Source organism: Artemia sp. Qi Xiang Cuo, chromosome 5 (assembly GCF_049724085.1).
Source record: "Artemia sp. Qi Xiang Cuo chromosome 5, ASM4972408v1, whole genome shotgun sequence".
Lineage (NCBI taxonomy): Eukaryota > Metazoa > Arthropoda > Branchiopoda > Anostraca > Artemiidae > Artemia > Artemia sp. Qi Xiang Cuo.
This window is the reverse complement of record NC_142798.1, coordinates 1,354,200-1,369,237: the sequence shown is the minus strand read 5'-3', so window position 1 is coordinate 1,369,237 and position 15,038 is coordinate 1,354,200. Positions and strand designations below refer to the sequence as shown.

Here is a 15,038-nt window from a genome sequence, read left to right as displayed (position 1 = left end):
GAGCAGCAGCCAACCCCCCTTGGATGACGAAAACATAAATAGACTGAAAAATTTTTCCACATTCTAGAAGTGTAACTTTTTCTGGCGGAGCTCTTTTTACCGTCAACCCAAAGAGGGAAACTTTGGGGCTCCTTGGCCATGGTCAAGCCATAAACCAACTAATCCGTATAGTCACATTGGAGAATTTAATATTTTTTTTAAGGTGTCAAGATTTGTTTACACGTCTAATACAAATAAAATACAGGAATTAGATTTTAAGTTTTTCTTCTTTTTTTTCCCTGGCCTTGGGCAAAGCCTTTCCTATCCTTACGATATCACTCATTTTTCTATCGCCTACCTATTATTCCATATAGATTTAAATAGGTCCAACGACTCTCGGAGTCTATTCTGGCTAGGATCCTCTCGTAGCACCATATTGTAGGAGGAACATGCCGTTACAAATATAATTGCCGTTACGTCATTAAAACACTGGATCCACTTTCTTCTCTCATCACGCTGGCCTCCAACATCAAACATACTGCAAAAGAAAATAGATGGCAGGCCGTGACATGCAATTTAAAAATAATATTTCACAAATTCTTTAATTTCGCCACACTTTCAGAATCCCTTCTACTAGTGTACAAGACAAATGAAATATATATTCATATGTAAGACGAACTTTTAAATATTAAGCTTTTAGTTTTAGATGTAAAATGTATATTTACTTTCTATCGGTAATTTTTATATTTTTGATATTGTACATTGTGATACTCCTGAGCACTTCAGTAGAATTTTTGAGCGTGTGAATGACATGTACACATGTCTCACAAATAGCTCAAAACTGTCGAATGAAACAATGAAGTGGTCCGCAAGATCAAATTGTTTTAGTCGTTTTGAGTTTCCTTTTTTTTTTAGTTCCACAAAAAAATGATTTCATACGTATGCTAAACTGATTGACTATTCGTGAACTGCTAACAAATTATGTTTAACTTATTGGTATTGAATCGCTCTGAGAAGGCACAGATAACTTTAGTCGTTTTTCTAAACGATCTTGGCGCAATGTATTATTTTTTTTATACAAGGGCACTTTCTATCAAAGAAATTGTCGCAGACGTTTTAAAAAAAACTCATTCAGTTGGAAATTAGAAGGGCTTTGTGTACTGGTTGATATCTAAAAGCGTCAAGAAAGGAGCTAATACCCCAATCACGCCCACCAATTCTCCGATCACATCACATAGAAGTTTTTAGGTATCCATTTTGTTCAGCATAATTTATTTCCAGATAGAAATTATGTTTTTGAGGAGGATACTCCCCCACAGCCCTGAGGGCAAGGGTTGTAAGTTATGCCATGGGGTATATAAGGTTTTTATCGAAAGCGTTGTCGTAGAAACTTTAAAAAAACTCATTCGATTGGAAATTCAAAGGGCTAGTGCTTCTTTTAATAGTCGAAAGTGATTTGAGGGCAACTAACCCCCCTCTCACGCCCACCTTTTCCCCAAACGCATCCAATCAAAATTTTGAGATAGCCATTTTGTTCAAAGTAGTTGAAAGTTCTGGAAATTAGGCCTTTGAAGATGACCATCCCCCCCCCCCAACAGCTATCAGGGCAAGGGTTGTAAGTTGTGTCTTGGGGACATATAAGGTTTTTATAGAAAGCGTTGTCGTAGAAACTTCAAAAAGGACTCATTTGACTTGAAATTGAAATGGCTAGTGCCATTTTTAATAGTCGAAAGTGATTGGAAGGCCACTAACACCCCTTCCACACCCACTATTTATCCAAACACATCCAATCAAAATTTTGAGATAGCCATTTTGTTCAAAGTAGTTGAAAGGTCCGAAAATTATATCTTTGATGATTACACTGCCCCCACAGTCCTCAGGGTTAGGGTTGTAAGTTATGCCCTGGGGGCATATAAGGTTTTTTATAGAAAGCTTTGTCATGAAACTTAAAAAAGGGCCCATTCGATTGAAAATTCAAAGGGCTACTGCCCTTTTTAATAGTCGAAAGTGATTTGAGGGCAACTAACCCATTCTCTTGACGACCTTTTCCCAAAACACATCCAATCAAAATTTTTAGATAGCCATTTTGTTCAACGTAGTTAAAAGTTATAGAAACTAGGAGAATGATAACCCCCTTAGAGCCCTCGGGGCAAGGGTTGTAAGTTATGCCCTGGTGACATATAAGGTATTTATTGATAGTGATGCTATAGAAACTTCAAAAAGGGCTCATTCGACTGGAAATTAGAAGGGCTTGTGCCCTTTTTAATATTCGAAAGTGATTGGAGGGCAAGTAACACCCCTCTCACACCCATCATTTCCCAAAACACATCCAATAAACACATCCAATCAAAATTTTGAGATAGCCATTTTGTTCAACGTAGTTGAAAGGTCTAGAAATTTTGCCTTTGAGGATGACAACCCCCTCACAGCCCTCAGGGCAAGGGTTGTAAGTTATGCCCTGGGGCATATACTGTTGTTAACAGAAAGCATTGTCGTAAAAACTTCAAAAAGGGCTCATTCGATTGGAAATTGAAAGGACTAGTGCCCTTTTCAATAGTCAGAAGTGATTTGAGGGCAACTAACCTCCCTCTCACGCCCACCATTTCCCCAAATACATCCAATAAAATTTTGAGATAGAAATTTTCTTCAACGTAGTTGAAAGTTCTGTAAATTAGGTCTTTGAGGATGAAACCCCCCCATCCCTCAGGGCAAGGGTTGTAAACGTAGTTGTTTAACGTAGTTGAAAGTTCAAGAAATTACGCCTTTTAGGATGACAACCCTCTCACAGCTCTCAGGGCAAGGGTTGTAAGTTATGCCCTGGGGGTATATAAGGTGTTTATAGAAAGCGTTGTCATAGAAACTCTAAAAGGGTTCAATTTCTTAGAAATTGAAAGGAATAGTGCCCTTTAAAATTGTCGAAAGTGATTGGAAAGCTTGAGATTTTCATAGGCAGCGCTACCTAAGTAAAGATCTAAGTAAAGATGCCTTGTAAGGATCGATGTGGGTACAATGTATTTTATTTTTATTTTTTTTAATTTTTTTTTTTAGACAATGGCACTTCATGTCGAAGGAGTTGTCGCAAGAACTTCGAAAAGGGCTCATTCGATTGAAAATAGAAAGGGCTGATGCCCTTTTTAATAGTCAAAAGTGATTGGAGGGCAACTAATACCCTCCCACGCCCCCTCACCCAATTGACCAATATTTTTTAAAACTAAATGTTGCCTTAAGATTAAATCACTGTGTTAATGCTAATTCCTTATAAGGCATCTCAGGCGACTGAGGGTATTATGTTCAAACTTCCGGGGCTACTTCTGCTCTTAAAACTTAACCAAATCAAAATAGCGCAAGGGTATCCAAGCTATCAAAGAAAGTAAACAGATTTTTTTTCATGAATGGTATCAAGTTTTCTATTCCAGGTCAACTAGAGGAGGTATGAAACTAAATTAAACACTACTATTTGTGTTCGGATTTTTAAAACGGCTTATGTTGTTAAAAATTACTGAAATTTTTTCTCCAGCATACAAATAGCAGGCCAAACTATAAAGTCTTAAAAAAAAAAAGATTTAAAGTATTATTTTCTTTTTCCCTGAAAAGACTATGTCAATATAAACCGAACAGAAATTGATTAAAAAAAACTTTTTCCACAAAATAAGTTTCTCAAAGAAATGTAATCTTGGTTAATCTCCGTTTAACCAAAAATGAGCAAAAATAAAATCAAATTATCTACCAAGCGTGAAAGTACCACAAATCAGCATCGATACTAAATGAAACCCAAAAAAAACATAAATTACAATAAATAACCGAGTCAAACTCAAAACGAGCAGAAACTAACATGAGTAGGGCTCAAAACCCCTACGTCTTCTCAAGGCCAGAACATAATTTGCACTTTACTGAAAAAAAAATACAAATGAATGTGCATTGTCAGTTTAATAAACATATACTGATATTTCGTAATCAAAATGTTAATATTATTTGATCTATTAAAGTTACAAAAATATGGGCTTAAAAAGCATTATTTTACGCGTTGTATCGTTTATATTATGCATTGCTTGGTTTGTTCATAATACTTCTGTGTTTGAGCACACACAAATTTATGTTTAGGTCCTATTTTGACATAAATACTACGCGGAACTCTTTTGACCAGTTTGTATGGAGGGATCTCCCCATGTCTAGATATACTTGAACATGTGTTCTTTTTACTGTGGCATCCGTTTTGAATTTTAAATTTTTGAATTTTTTGTTACCGGAGAAAGATACAACCGTGTCTTTTAAAAATGGTGTTGTTTTTAAAACCATATGAGTGAAATTTGAAGCTCGTAAAAAGAATAATGAGTGGAATTTGATTCTCATTAATTAAAAAAAAAATTTCCACAAAATAAGTTTTTCAAAAAAATGAAAGACCTCCATTAAACCAAAAATGAACAAAAATAGAATTAAATAATCTACCAAGCATACAACTACCACAAATCAGTATCAATAAATAAATGAAACCCAAAACAAACAGAAGTAAAAATAAACAACAGGGTCAAACTCAAAACGAGAAGAAATTAATATGAGTAGGGTTCTAGACCCCATGCTTTCTAGCAGCCCGAATAAAATTTGTACTTGACTGGAAAAGATTCAAATGAATTTACTAAAAAAAATGTGCATTGTCGGTGTAATATACATATGCTGATATTTATTCCTTAAATTCTTAATTAATTTTTGATTTCTTTATTTTTGACAATACGACATGTGTGGGGGGGGGGGGTAGCTGCCCTCCGATCACTTTAACTCTTAAATAGAGCACTAGAGCGTCTGATTACCCATCCAATGAGCCCCCTCCGAAAGTTATATGACCACGCTTTCTATAAAAACCTTGTATGTCCCCAGGGCATAACTTAAAACCCTTGCCCTGAGGGCTGGGGGGATTTTTTATCCTCAAAAACATAGTTTTTAGACCTTTCTGATACGCTGAACAAAATGGCTATCTCAAAATTTTGATTTCAGTGTTTGGGGAAATAATGGGCATGGGGTGGGTACCCTCTAAACTTTCGACTAATAAAAAAGGCACCAGTCCTCTCAATTTCCAATCGAATGAGCCCTTTTTGAAGCTTCTGCGACAAAACTCTATAAAAAAAACCTTATATGCCCCAAGGGCATAGTTTAGGACCCTTGTCCAAAAGGCAATGGGGGGAGGGTTGTCCTCCCAAAAGACATATTCTCCAGACCTTTCTACTACATTGATCAACAACGCCATATTAAAATGTTGATCGGAAATATTTGGGGACAGGATGGACATGGGGCGGGGGTGATTCTCCCACCAATTACTTTCGACTATTATAAAGGACAATAGCCCTCTCAATTCCCAATCCATTGACCCCTTTTTTGAAGTTTTTGCGACAACGCTTTCAATGAAAAAATTATATGCCCCCAGGGCATAACTTACAATCTTAGCCCTGAGGACTGTGGGGGAGTTGTCATACTCAAAAACATAATTTCCGGACCCTTCAACTACGTTCAACAAAATTGCCATATCAAAATGTTGATCGGAAGTGTTTGTGGAAATGATGGGCGTGGAGAGGGGGAGATTCGCCCTCTGATCGCTTTTGACTATTAATAAGGGCACTAGCTATCTCAATTCCAATTGAATGAGCCCTTTTTGAATTTCTACGACAATACCTTCTATAAAAACCTTATATGTCCCCAGGGCATAAATTATAACCTTAGCCCTGAGGGTTGTGGGGGAGCGGGGTTATCATACTCAAAAACATAATTTCCGGACCCTTCAACTACGTTAAAAAAATGGCTATATCAAAATGTTGATCAGAAGTGTTTGGAATAATGATGGACTTGGGGGGGGGCATTCGCCCTCCGATTGCTTTTGAATATTAATAAAGGCAGTAGCCCTCTCAATTCCCAATTGAATGGGCCTTTTTTTAAATTTCTATGACAACGCTTTCTATAAAACCTTATATGCCCCCAGGGCATAACTTACAACCTTTGCCCTGAGGGGGGGGGGTTGTCATACTCAAAAACATAATTTCTGGGCCCTTCAGCTACGTTCAACAAAATGGCTATATCAAAATGTTGATCGGAAGTGTTTGGAAAAATGATGGGCGGGGGGGGGGGCATTTGCCCTTCTTTCGCTTTTGACTATTAATAAAGGCACTAGCCCTCTCAAGTCCCAATTGAATGAGTCCTTCTTTCTATGACAACGCTTTCTATAAAACCTTATATGCCCCCAGGGCATAACTTACAACCTTTGCCCTGGGGGCTCTCATCCTCAAAGACATAATTTCTGGACCTTTGAACTACGTTGAACAAAATGGCTATCTCAAAATTTTGATTGAATTTGTTCGGGAAAATGGTGGGCGTAAGAGTGGGGCACAAATCGAATGACTCTTTTTGAAGTTTCTACGACAAAACCTTCTATAAAAACTTTATAGGCTCCCAGGGCATAACTTAAAACCTTTGCCCTGAGGGTTGCGGGAGGTGTCATCCTCAAAGGCCTAGTTTTCAGAACTTTAAACTACGTTGAACAAAATGGTTATCTCAAAATTTTGATTGGATGTGTTTGGGGAAATGGTGGGCGTGAGAGCGGGGGGGGGGGGTGTTGCCCTTCAATCACTTTCGACTATTAAAAAGAGCACTAGCTATCTCAATTTCCAATCGACCTTTTTTAAGTTTCTACACCACCACTTTCTGTAAAAACCTTACATGCCCCCAGGGCATAATTTACAACCCTTACCCAGAGGGCTGTGGGGGTTGTCATCCTTAAAGACCTAATTTCTTTAACTCTCAACTACGTTGAAAAAATGGTTACCTCAAAATTATTATTGATGTGTTTGGGGAAATTGTGGGCGTGAGAGGGGTTAGTTGCCCTCCAATCACTTTTTACAATTAAAAAGGGCACTAGTTCTTTCAATTTCCAATTCAATGAGCCATTTTTGAAGTTTCTACGACAACACTTTCTATAAAAAAAACTTATATGCCTCAAGGGCATAACTTGGTCCCGAGGGGGGGGTGTGGGGGGGGGGGAGGGTTATAATCCTCAAAGACCTAATTCCAAAACTTTCAACTGCATTGAACAAAATGGATATCTCAAAATTTTGATTGCATATGTTTGGGGAAATTGTGGGCGTTAGTTGCCCTCCAATCACTTTCGAATATTAAAAAGGGCACTAGTCCTTTCAATTTCCGATTGATTGAGCCCTTTTTGAAGTTCCTACGACAACTCTTTCTATAAGAACCTAATATGTCCCAAAGGCATAGCTTACAACCCTTGCCCTGAGGGGTGGGGGGGTTCCAATTTCCAATCAAATGAGCCCTTTTCGAAGTTTCTACGACAACTCCTTCGATACGAAGGGCCCTGGTCTAAGACCGACAAAAAAAAATAATAATAAATAATACATTGTGCCAACAACGTTCTTTACTTAGGCAGCGTTATTGCGCTGCCTATGATTAACTGGGGTGATTCGAACCTGAATAATTTCCTGTATTATTCGTGTTGAAAATCCCTAGCTTTTTCAGTGAGTTCTCCTATTTTTATCGCTCATTTGTTGGACTTTCCTTCCAAACTTTATTAATATATTTTATTCTCACTTAGAAAGACCCACGGATGCACTACCTTTTAAATATTTGATTTTCAAACAGTTCGTGGTAACGTGGTAACCGAAACTCTAAAAAACGGAATTTTGATACCAATAGATACATCAAAAGAATCAGATTTTAATTCTGATCTCAAATATATAAGTTTCATCAAGTTTAATCTTACCCATCAAAAGTTACGCGCCTGAGAAAATTTGGCTGATTTTCGAAGAAAGGGGAAAAGACCCCCTAAAAGTTATAGACCCTTAATGAAAATCACACCATCATATACAGCGTATCAGAGAACCCTACTGTAGAGGTTTCAAGCTCCTATCTACAAAAATGTGGAATTTTCCATTATTTGCCATAAGAAAGATCACGGGTGCGTGTTTATTTGTTTTTTTTTCTTTTACCCAGGGGTGATCGTATCGACCCATTGATCCTAGGATATTTTGGGAGGGCTCATTGGAATGGAAATTAAAGGTTCTAGTGCCCTTTTTAAGTGACCAAAAAAATGGAGGGCAGCTAGGCCCCCTCCCAAGCTCATTTTTTTCCCAAAGCCACTCGATCGAAATTTTGAGATAGCCATTTTGTTCAACATAGTCGAAAATCTAATTAATATGTCTTTGAGGATGACTTAATCCCCCACTGTTCCCGGGGGAAGGGCTGCAAGTTATAAACTTTGCCCATTACTTACATATAGTGCTGGTTATTGGCAAGTATACAGGCGTTTTCAGGAGGATTTTTTTCTAGTGGGGGGTCGGGGTTAGAGTAGGGGTTACGTGGGAGGATCTTTCCATGGAGGATATTTCCTTGGGGGAAGGGGCATTTCTATGAAGGGGGCGCCAGATTTCCCAGCATTATTTAAAAAACGATCAGAAATTAAATAAAAAAACAAGTTTTTTTCAACTGAAAGTAAGAAGCAACACAAAAACTTAAAACGAACAGAAATTATTACGTATATGAGAGGGTTCGCCCTCTAGTCAGTACCTCGCTCTTTACGCTACAGTTTTTCTTTTAGTACTTTCAAAAGAGCCGTCTATTCTAATTAACCGGCCTTTGTGATTCAGGAGTTTGTGATTCGGACAAAATTCGAACTTTAGCGTAAAGAGCGAGGTATTGACTAGGGAGCGAACTCCCTAATATACGTAATAAAAACATACGAATATAGAAATTCGTTACGTAAGTTAATTCGTAAGTTACGTCAGAACAAAATTTCGAGAAAGCCAATTACCCAAAAAAAGGAAAACTAATACGCGAATTTCGTTTTAATTATTCATGTACGGTGAGCCAAAATCAAAGCTGATTTAATTCAAAAACGTTAAGAAATTAACTAAAAAAAAAAAAGTTTTTTTACTGAAAGTAAGTAGCGACAGTAAAGCTTAAAACAAACAGAAATTATTCCGTATATGAAAGGGGCTTTTCCCTTTTCAACGCCTCGCTCTTTACGCTAAAGTTTGACCCTGTCTCACAACTTTATTTTTTAAAATAATAAAAACTTTAGCGTAGGTGTTGAGGAGAGGAAAGCCCCTTCCATATAAGGAATAATTTCTGTTCGTTTTAAGTTTTAATATCGCTCCTTACTTTCAGTTAAAAAAACTTGTTTTTTTTTTAAGTTAATCTTCTTACTCTTTTCACTAATAATTGCTTTATTAATGCAGTGTTTGACAAAATACCCACGTCTGCATATACAAAAGTGAAACTTGTGAAATTAATTCGGATTAAAAATTAAGATCTAACAGCCCTAAAGGCTAGTTTTTATAAAGACATAAGGAAGCTTCGCCACCTGAGCAACACGTTTTATTAGATGGCGTTACTGAGAGCGATTGTAGAGGAAAATACTTTTCCTTTTATTCATTTGATAGGGCCCTTGAGGAAAATGGACAAGTCTGACGATATGCACAACTATCTTAAAATGTTTATTCGTTATTCTATGGATTCTTTTTATTATTATTTCGCCTTGGTAATCGGTAAATGTGACCATTTTCAATATTCAGTGCGTTCAAACATAGTAAGACTACTTATCCGACAAACCTAATTACTTATCCTTAGTGTTTCGCGAGAAGTAAAAAACGTCGGAAATTAGGAGGATTTATACTTCAAACGGTCTACATTAGTTGTCGGATAAGTTACACCTGCAAACCCCAGAAAATGCAGGATAAGCGAGGAGAAGTGACATCAAATGTAAACAAACAATTTAATCATTTCAAAAACATAAAAGTATGTGAAATATATGCAGAGAACAAAAAAGGACAGAAATAATGATATAACTGACAACAAAGCTCTTTCCGGTATGCCACTTCCAGTCCAAAAAGTGATCGGAAGTGGCACATCTTCCGGGATCTATAAACAAGGTACATTTACATTGCAGCACACATGATCACTGTTGTTATTCGCCAAGTCCATCAGCGTTTCAACTAGCAAATGGATGGATTTATGTGCTTGTCGTTATCCATTATAAACAACATCCGGGGAGGTTAGGGCTATCCGAAGAAGTTGGATAAGGGATGCTCGAACGCACTCATCGATCAAGTTTTAATTTCTCATCCGTTCTGCATTAATAATCAATGCAGAACAGAAATAACAGTTTAAAAAATGTGCGCTCAATTCATCTTCAGCTGAGCCTTGGGCCTGCAGTGGTTTCAATTCCTATAAGTTTTATGTTATTTTGTAATAATACCCTTAAATAAAAACCCTAAGGCCCAAATCCCTTTTAAAACTCAAAATTCCTCTGAGTAAAAAACTTCAAACTAGGAAACTTAAGAATTTTAAATTCTAGCATATGTTCTAACTCTATATAGGTTTAAAGGCTGAGTTTGCTCTTAGATTGAAACCAAGAGTCAACTTATTTCTTTGCCAAAGTATAGTAGTACGGTTAGCTTTGGACTTTTTATTTATATATTTCAATAATCACTCTTCGTTTATTACTTCTTATAGTATCTCTTATTCTTTTTAAGAATGAATACATAATTTAGGAAAATTCAAATTCTGTTACTTCTAGACATCGTTGTCGTTTTCATTTTTCTAAACTAAAAAATACCGACGGTTATAATCTAATAAAAATGGTTTTGGAGAAGTTGACTGCATTTCATCCAATGATTCACACAGTGACTCATTTTCTGTTCTCCTCCACTTTGACAACCTATAAACAGCATGGCTATAATTTAAAAATGACTTTAGAAAAGTTGACTGCATTTCATCCAATGATTCACACAGTGACTCATCTTCTGTTCTCCTCCACTTTGACAAGCTATAAACAGAATAGCTTTAATTCACCCAATGACTCACACAGTGACTCGATTATTTTCAGCCATAGTGTTTCCTGAGGTAATCATTGAGAACAGGGAATGGCCAGCTACCATTTCTTTTTAAGTGTGTATGCAATACTACCAGCTTTTGATTTGAAAAAATTGTTAAGCTTTTTGTATAATAAGGAAAGAATTTAGAAAAAAGAACCACAAAATAGAGCAAATCAGAAAAAAGAGAGAGTAGAGAAACGATTACGGTCGAATAAAAAAAAGGCAAAATAAGAAAATAAGAAAGGGAAAAGCCTGCAATGCGTGTTAGCCAAAACGCCCAAGATCACTAGTGGAATTAAAACAGCGCATGAAGGGTTGAAGATTGGTCAACAGGATTGCGAGTTTCCTGATAGGGAAAAAGTAACCAAGATGAAAAAAAAACTTTCCTTGACCATTTGCCTATAAAAGATTGAGAATATTAACAAAACAAGCAAATTTTGTAATAATAAAGAAGTTTAGATTTTTTAAATTTAATTTGCATTTTGTGCAAAAAAAAGGGGACAGCGCTTTGTCATATTAACTTATCTTTGTGGTTACAAAGATTAAGAAAATGCATATTATGAGAATGAGTCGGATTCGGACTGACCAATATCCGTATTCATAACTGGAAAAATGAGGGCAGGTATCCTCATAAGCTTAAAACTAATCCTCTGGCTATTACGATAAATAAATAAAAGATCAAATAGGGATAAAATCCTTTTAGTAGACAGTACTTACTTACTTACTTAAAGCTCTTGCTCGGCAGCGTCGCCAGCGTAGAGGGAACCAGTCGTCAGCGCCGTCAGTCTTCTCCAGAGTGGTCGGTTCAGGGCGAGGGTTGTCACTTCAGCCGGGTTGATGTTTCTGGAGGCGAGCCGATCACGGATGACGTCCACCCATCTGGTGCGTGGTCTTCCCTTAGGACGCCTCCAGCCGTTTGCAGCTGGGTCGAAATCGAAGATTAGCCGGGCGGGTGTTTGGGCAGGCAGACGGAGCAGATGACCATACCAACGCAGCGAGCGAGACTCAAGCTGCTCGGACAGGGGTGGGAGTTTGAAGGACCTGAGGATTTCCGAATTTCGTACCCTGTCGGGCCATCAGGAGCGTTCGATCTTTCGGAGGTGTTTCGTCTCAATGGCATCTACCTTCAGCGTCTGTGTCTGAGTCAGCGACCAAGTCTCAGCAGAATAGAGCATAACGCTGGCAACCGAAGCAGAATATATTCGTGCTTTTATGAGACGGCTGATCTGGGGTTTATGGAAGACTGTTCTTAGAAGGCGACCGAAGACAGAGTTTGCTTTTGCCGCTCTTGCTGAAATTTTGGCATTTAGGCTTCCGTTTGAGCAGACAATTGAACCAAGGTAGGTAAACTGCTTGACTACCTCTGCAGTCTGGCCACAAATTTCCAAAGATGACAGGGGGTTGGACGGCGTTTTCTCAACGGGCATTATCTTGGTCTTCGACCAATTTATTGTCAGACCGAGTTTCTCAGCGGCAGAGGCCAGTGTTTCCAGTGTAGTTTTGAGGTCACTAATGTTTTTGCATATTAGCGCCACGTCATCGGCAAAGTCGACGTCTGAAAGAACTCTTCCAGCAAAGCCTATGCCAAACGGCTGCACCTGCTGTATTTTATTCAGGATGTGGTCTATTACACAGTTAAAGAGCTCAGATGCAGCGGCACATCCTTGCCGGACACCATTTTTAATTTTGAAATATCCAGAAGGCCGTCCATTTACGATCACCGCACTTTCAGTGTTATTATACAGCTCTTTGAGGAGACGGACGATTTTCGTGGGTACACCAGCAGACTGGAGGATTAGCCATAGTGACTGCCTATCAACAGTGTCGAAGGCAGATCGAAAATCGACAAAGGCAATGTATGCCTTCCTCTTATATTCAAGAGTTTTCTCTACTAGCTGTCTAATCGTATGGATTCGCTCGGTGGTGGACCTGCCTGGCATGAAGCCAGCTTGCTGGGGGCGATGCAGGGCATGGAGGGATCTTGTTGCCCGTTTGAGAAGCAGCATAGCGAAGAGCTTTCCAGGAGCTGAGAGTAAAGTTATGCTACGATAATTGATGCATTCTTCTTTGCTCCCTTTCCTCTTGTAGATTGGCACAAGTAGGCCCTTCTTCCAGTCTGAGGGGATTTTTTCAGAGTGCCACACAAGGTTAAACAGCATTTGTAGCCAGAGGATCATGGCTGGACCCCCATTTTAAAGGAATTCCAATGTTAGGCCACATATTCCCGGCGCTTTGTTATTCTTTAGCTTGCGGGTGGCAGCTTTTATCTCCTCCGCTGTAAATTCAGGTAAATATGAATTGTAAATTCATAGTAGATAGTGATTTTCAAAAATAGTGATTAAATTTTAATACTAGATATTTCGGTCACTGCATATGTGACCGAAATATCTAGTATTTTTGTGAAATTTTATCACTGTTTGTGAAAATCACTGTCTATTACAAGGATTTGATCCTTATTTGATCTTTTATTTATTTATCGTCATGGAAAGGCAGTATGGTCTCCGAAATTATCCACCTCTGGCTATTAGATCGTAGGGTGAGTTTTTTGCAGGTGTCACAGCTTAAGGAAACCCTTAGGAGTAAAAACAAAGCCTATGGAAAGCAGCCTACTAGTGCACAAGAAAGTGGAAGAACTTACTGAAAGTTGACTTTATCTACAGTGAAACGGGTTTCAAATATACCAGACGTCAAGACTCGACAGCGCAATATGTCCTAAAAGAAAAATAGTATAAGTAAAATCGTTTCCACTGAGCAGTTTCAACTAAAATCAACAAAAACACAACAACGTACGTGAAAAACGTCAAAGAGAACAATAAATGTACCAAAGGCTCAGCTAAAGAATTTTGAATCCTATATAGGCGAGATGCTATGTAGCGCAGCATTAATGTCAAATATCATTTAAACGTTAGAAAACAGGAAGTTTTTTAAACTGAAAGGAAGGAGCAACATTAAAACTTAAACGAGTGTGAGAGGGGTTGTCTCTTCTTCATTACCCCGCTCTTCATGTTAAAGTTTTTTAGCACTTAAAAAAAAATTCTTATTGTTCAAATTCACCAGCCCTTGTGTCTCAGGAGCCGTTATTAAAGAATTGGGACAAAAAGTCAGACTTTAGCGTAAAGAGCAAGGTATTGAGAAGGGAACAAACCCCCTCATATACGTAATAATTTCTTTTCGTTTTAAGTTTTAATTACAAAAACGAAAAAAGAAATAACGAAAAAATCACACAACGCTACAAAACAAAATTAAACTGCGATAACTATGGAAAAGAGAAAAACAAAGGAAATCAAAATCAGGATTTTAATGCAAAAGACTAGCCAATGGAAAGTCGTGGATTGTTCTATTTCCACTTTTCAAACGGGTATACAACTCATCCATTTTCTTACTTATCTCAAAAATATAGTACCTCTGCGAAACATAAGAGTTTCTGAACCATATGGGAATTCTCAATAAATATTTGCAATACCGAAAAAAAAATTGAACGAATTTGGTTACGTTCGGTTTTACTAAAGCAATTCCATAAAGGGGTTAAAAAAAAGACATGTGGCGCGAACATGGCATTACAGAGACGACCGAGCGTAATTTTTTCAAATTTACCTTTAGTTCGTGCTAGCATACCGTAAGTTATCCGCAGTTTTTCTTTAAGTGCTGCAATAACTAAATTTTTAGTAGCTTTGATAGAATTCCCATACCGGAGTCTGAGATAATCAAACTTATCCTTTTGGAGAACTGTCTTCCCGCAAACATCAACAACACGATTTGGCAATGTTTCGTCGTTCAAGACGACGAATTCAGTCTTAGACGGCTCTATTGTTAGTCCAATATCATCAAGTGCAGACGACACGGCATTAATAGCTTTCTGTAAAGATTCTAAATTATCACTTATCAAAAGTAGATCGTCTGCGTAAGATAGATGACTAGCATCAATTCCATCATCTATCAAAAAATCTTCTACCGATTTTGTTGCAGAACGTACTGGATTGTTAAATATAAATGGGCTGATTACAGAGCCTTGTTTGGCACCCCTACATATATTTATACGCCTAGAAAGTTGTCCAACAGACCAAATTCTTACTAGAGATTTCCGATACTATTGCTTCATACAATTAAAAGCAAAGGGATCAACTTCTGCTCTCAGTAGTGACATGACTGCTTGCGAATATAAGACAGAATCGAACGCCTTAGATATGTCTA

At 37.8% G+C, this 15,038-nt stretch overlaps 1 protein-coding gene across 1 annotated transcript in view; it reads right to left on the bottom strand.

The window, feature by feature from the left end:
• Positions 1–15,038, bottom strand: part of Galphas (G protein alpha s subunit) — a 148,707-nt gene that overhangs the window by 65,896 nt on the left and 67,773 nt on the right. Inside the window, exons 7-8 of the mRNA XM_089088670.1 lie at positions 13,486–13,559; positions 338–517 (exon numbers count right to left, since the gene is read on the bottom strand). Of these exons, the coding sequence (XP_088944796.1) occupies positions 338–517; positions 13,486–13,559 (254 nt within the window). The remainder of the gene's footprint in view (positions 1–337; positions 518–13,485; positions 13,560–15,038) is intronic.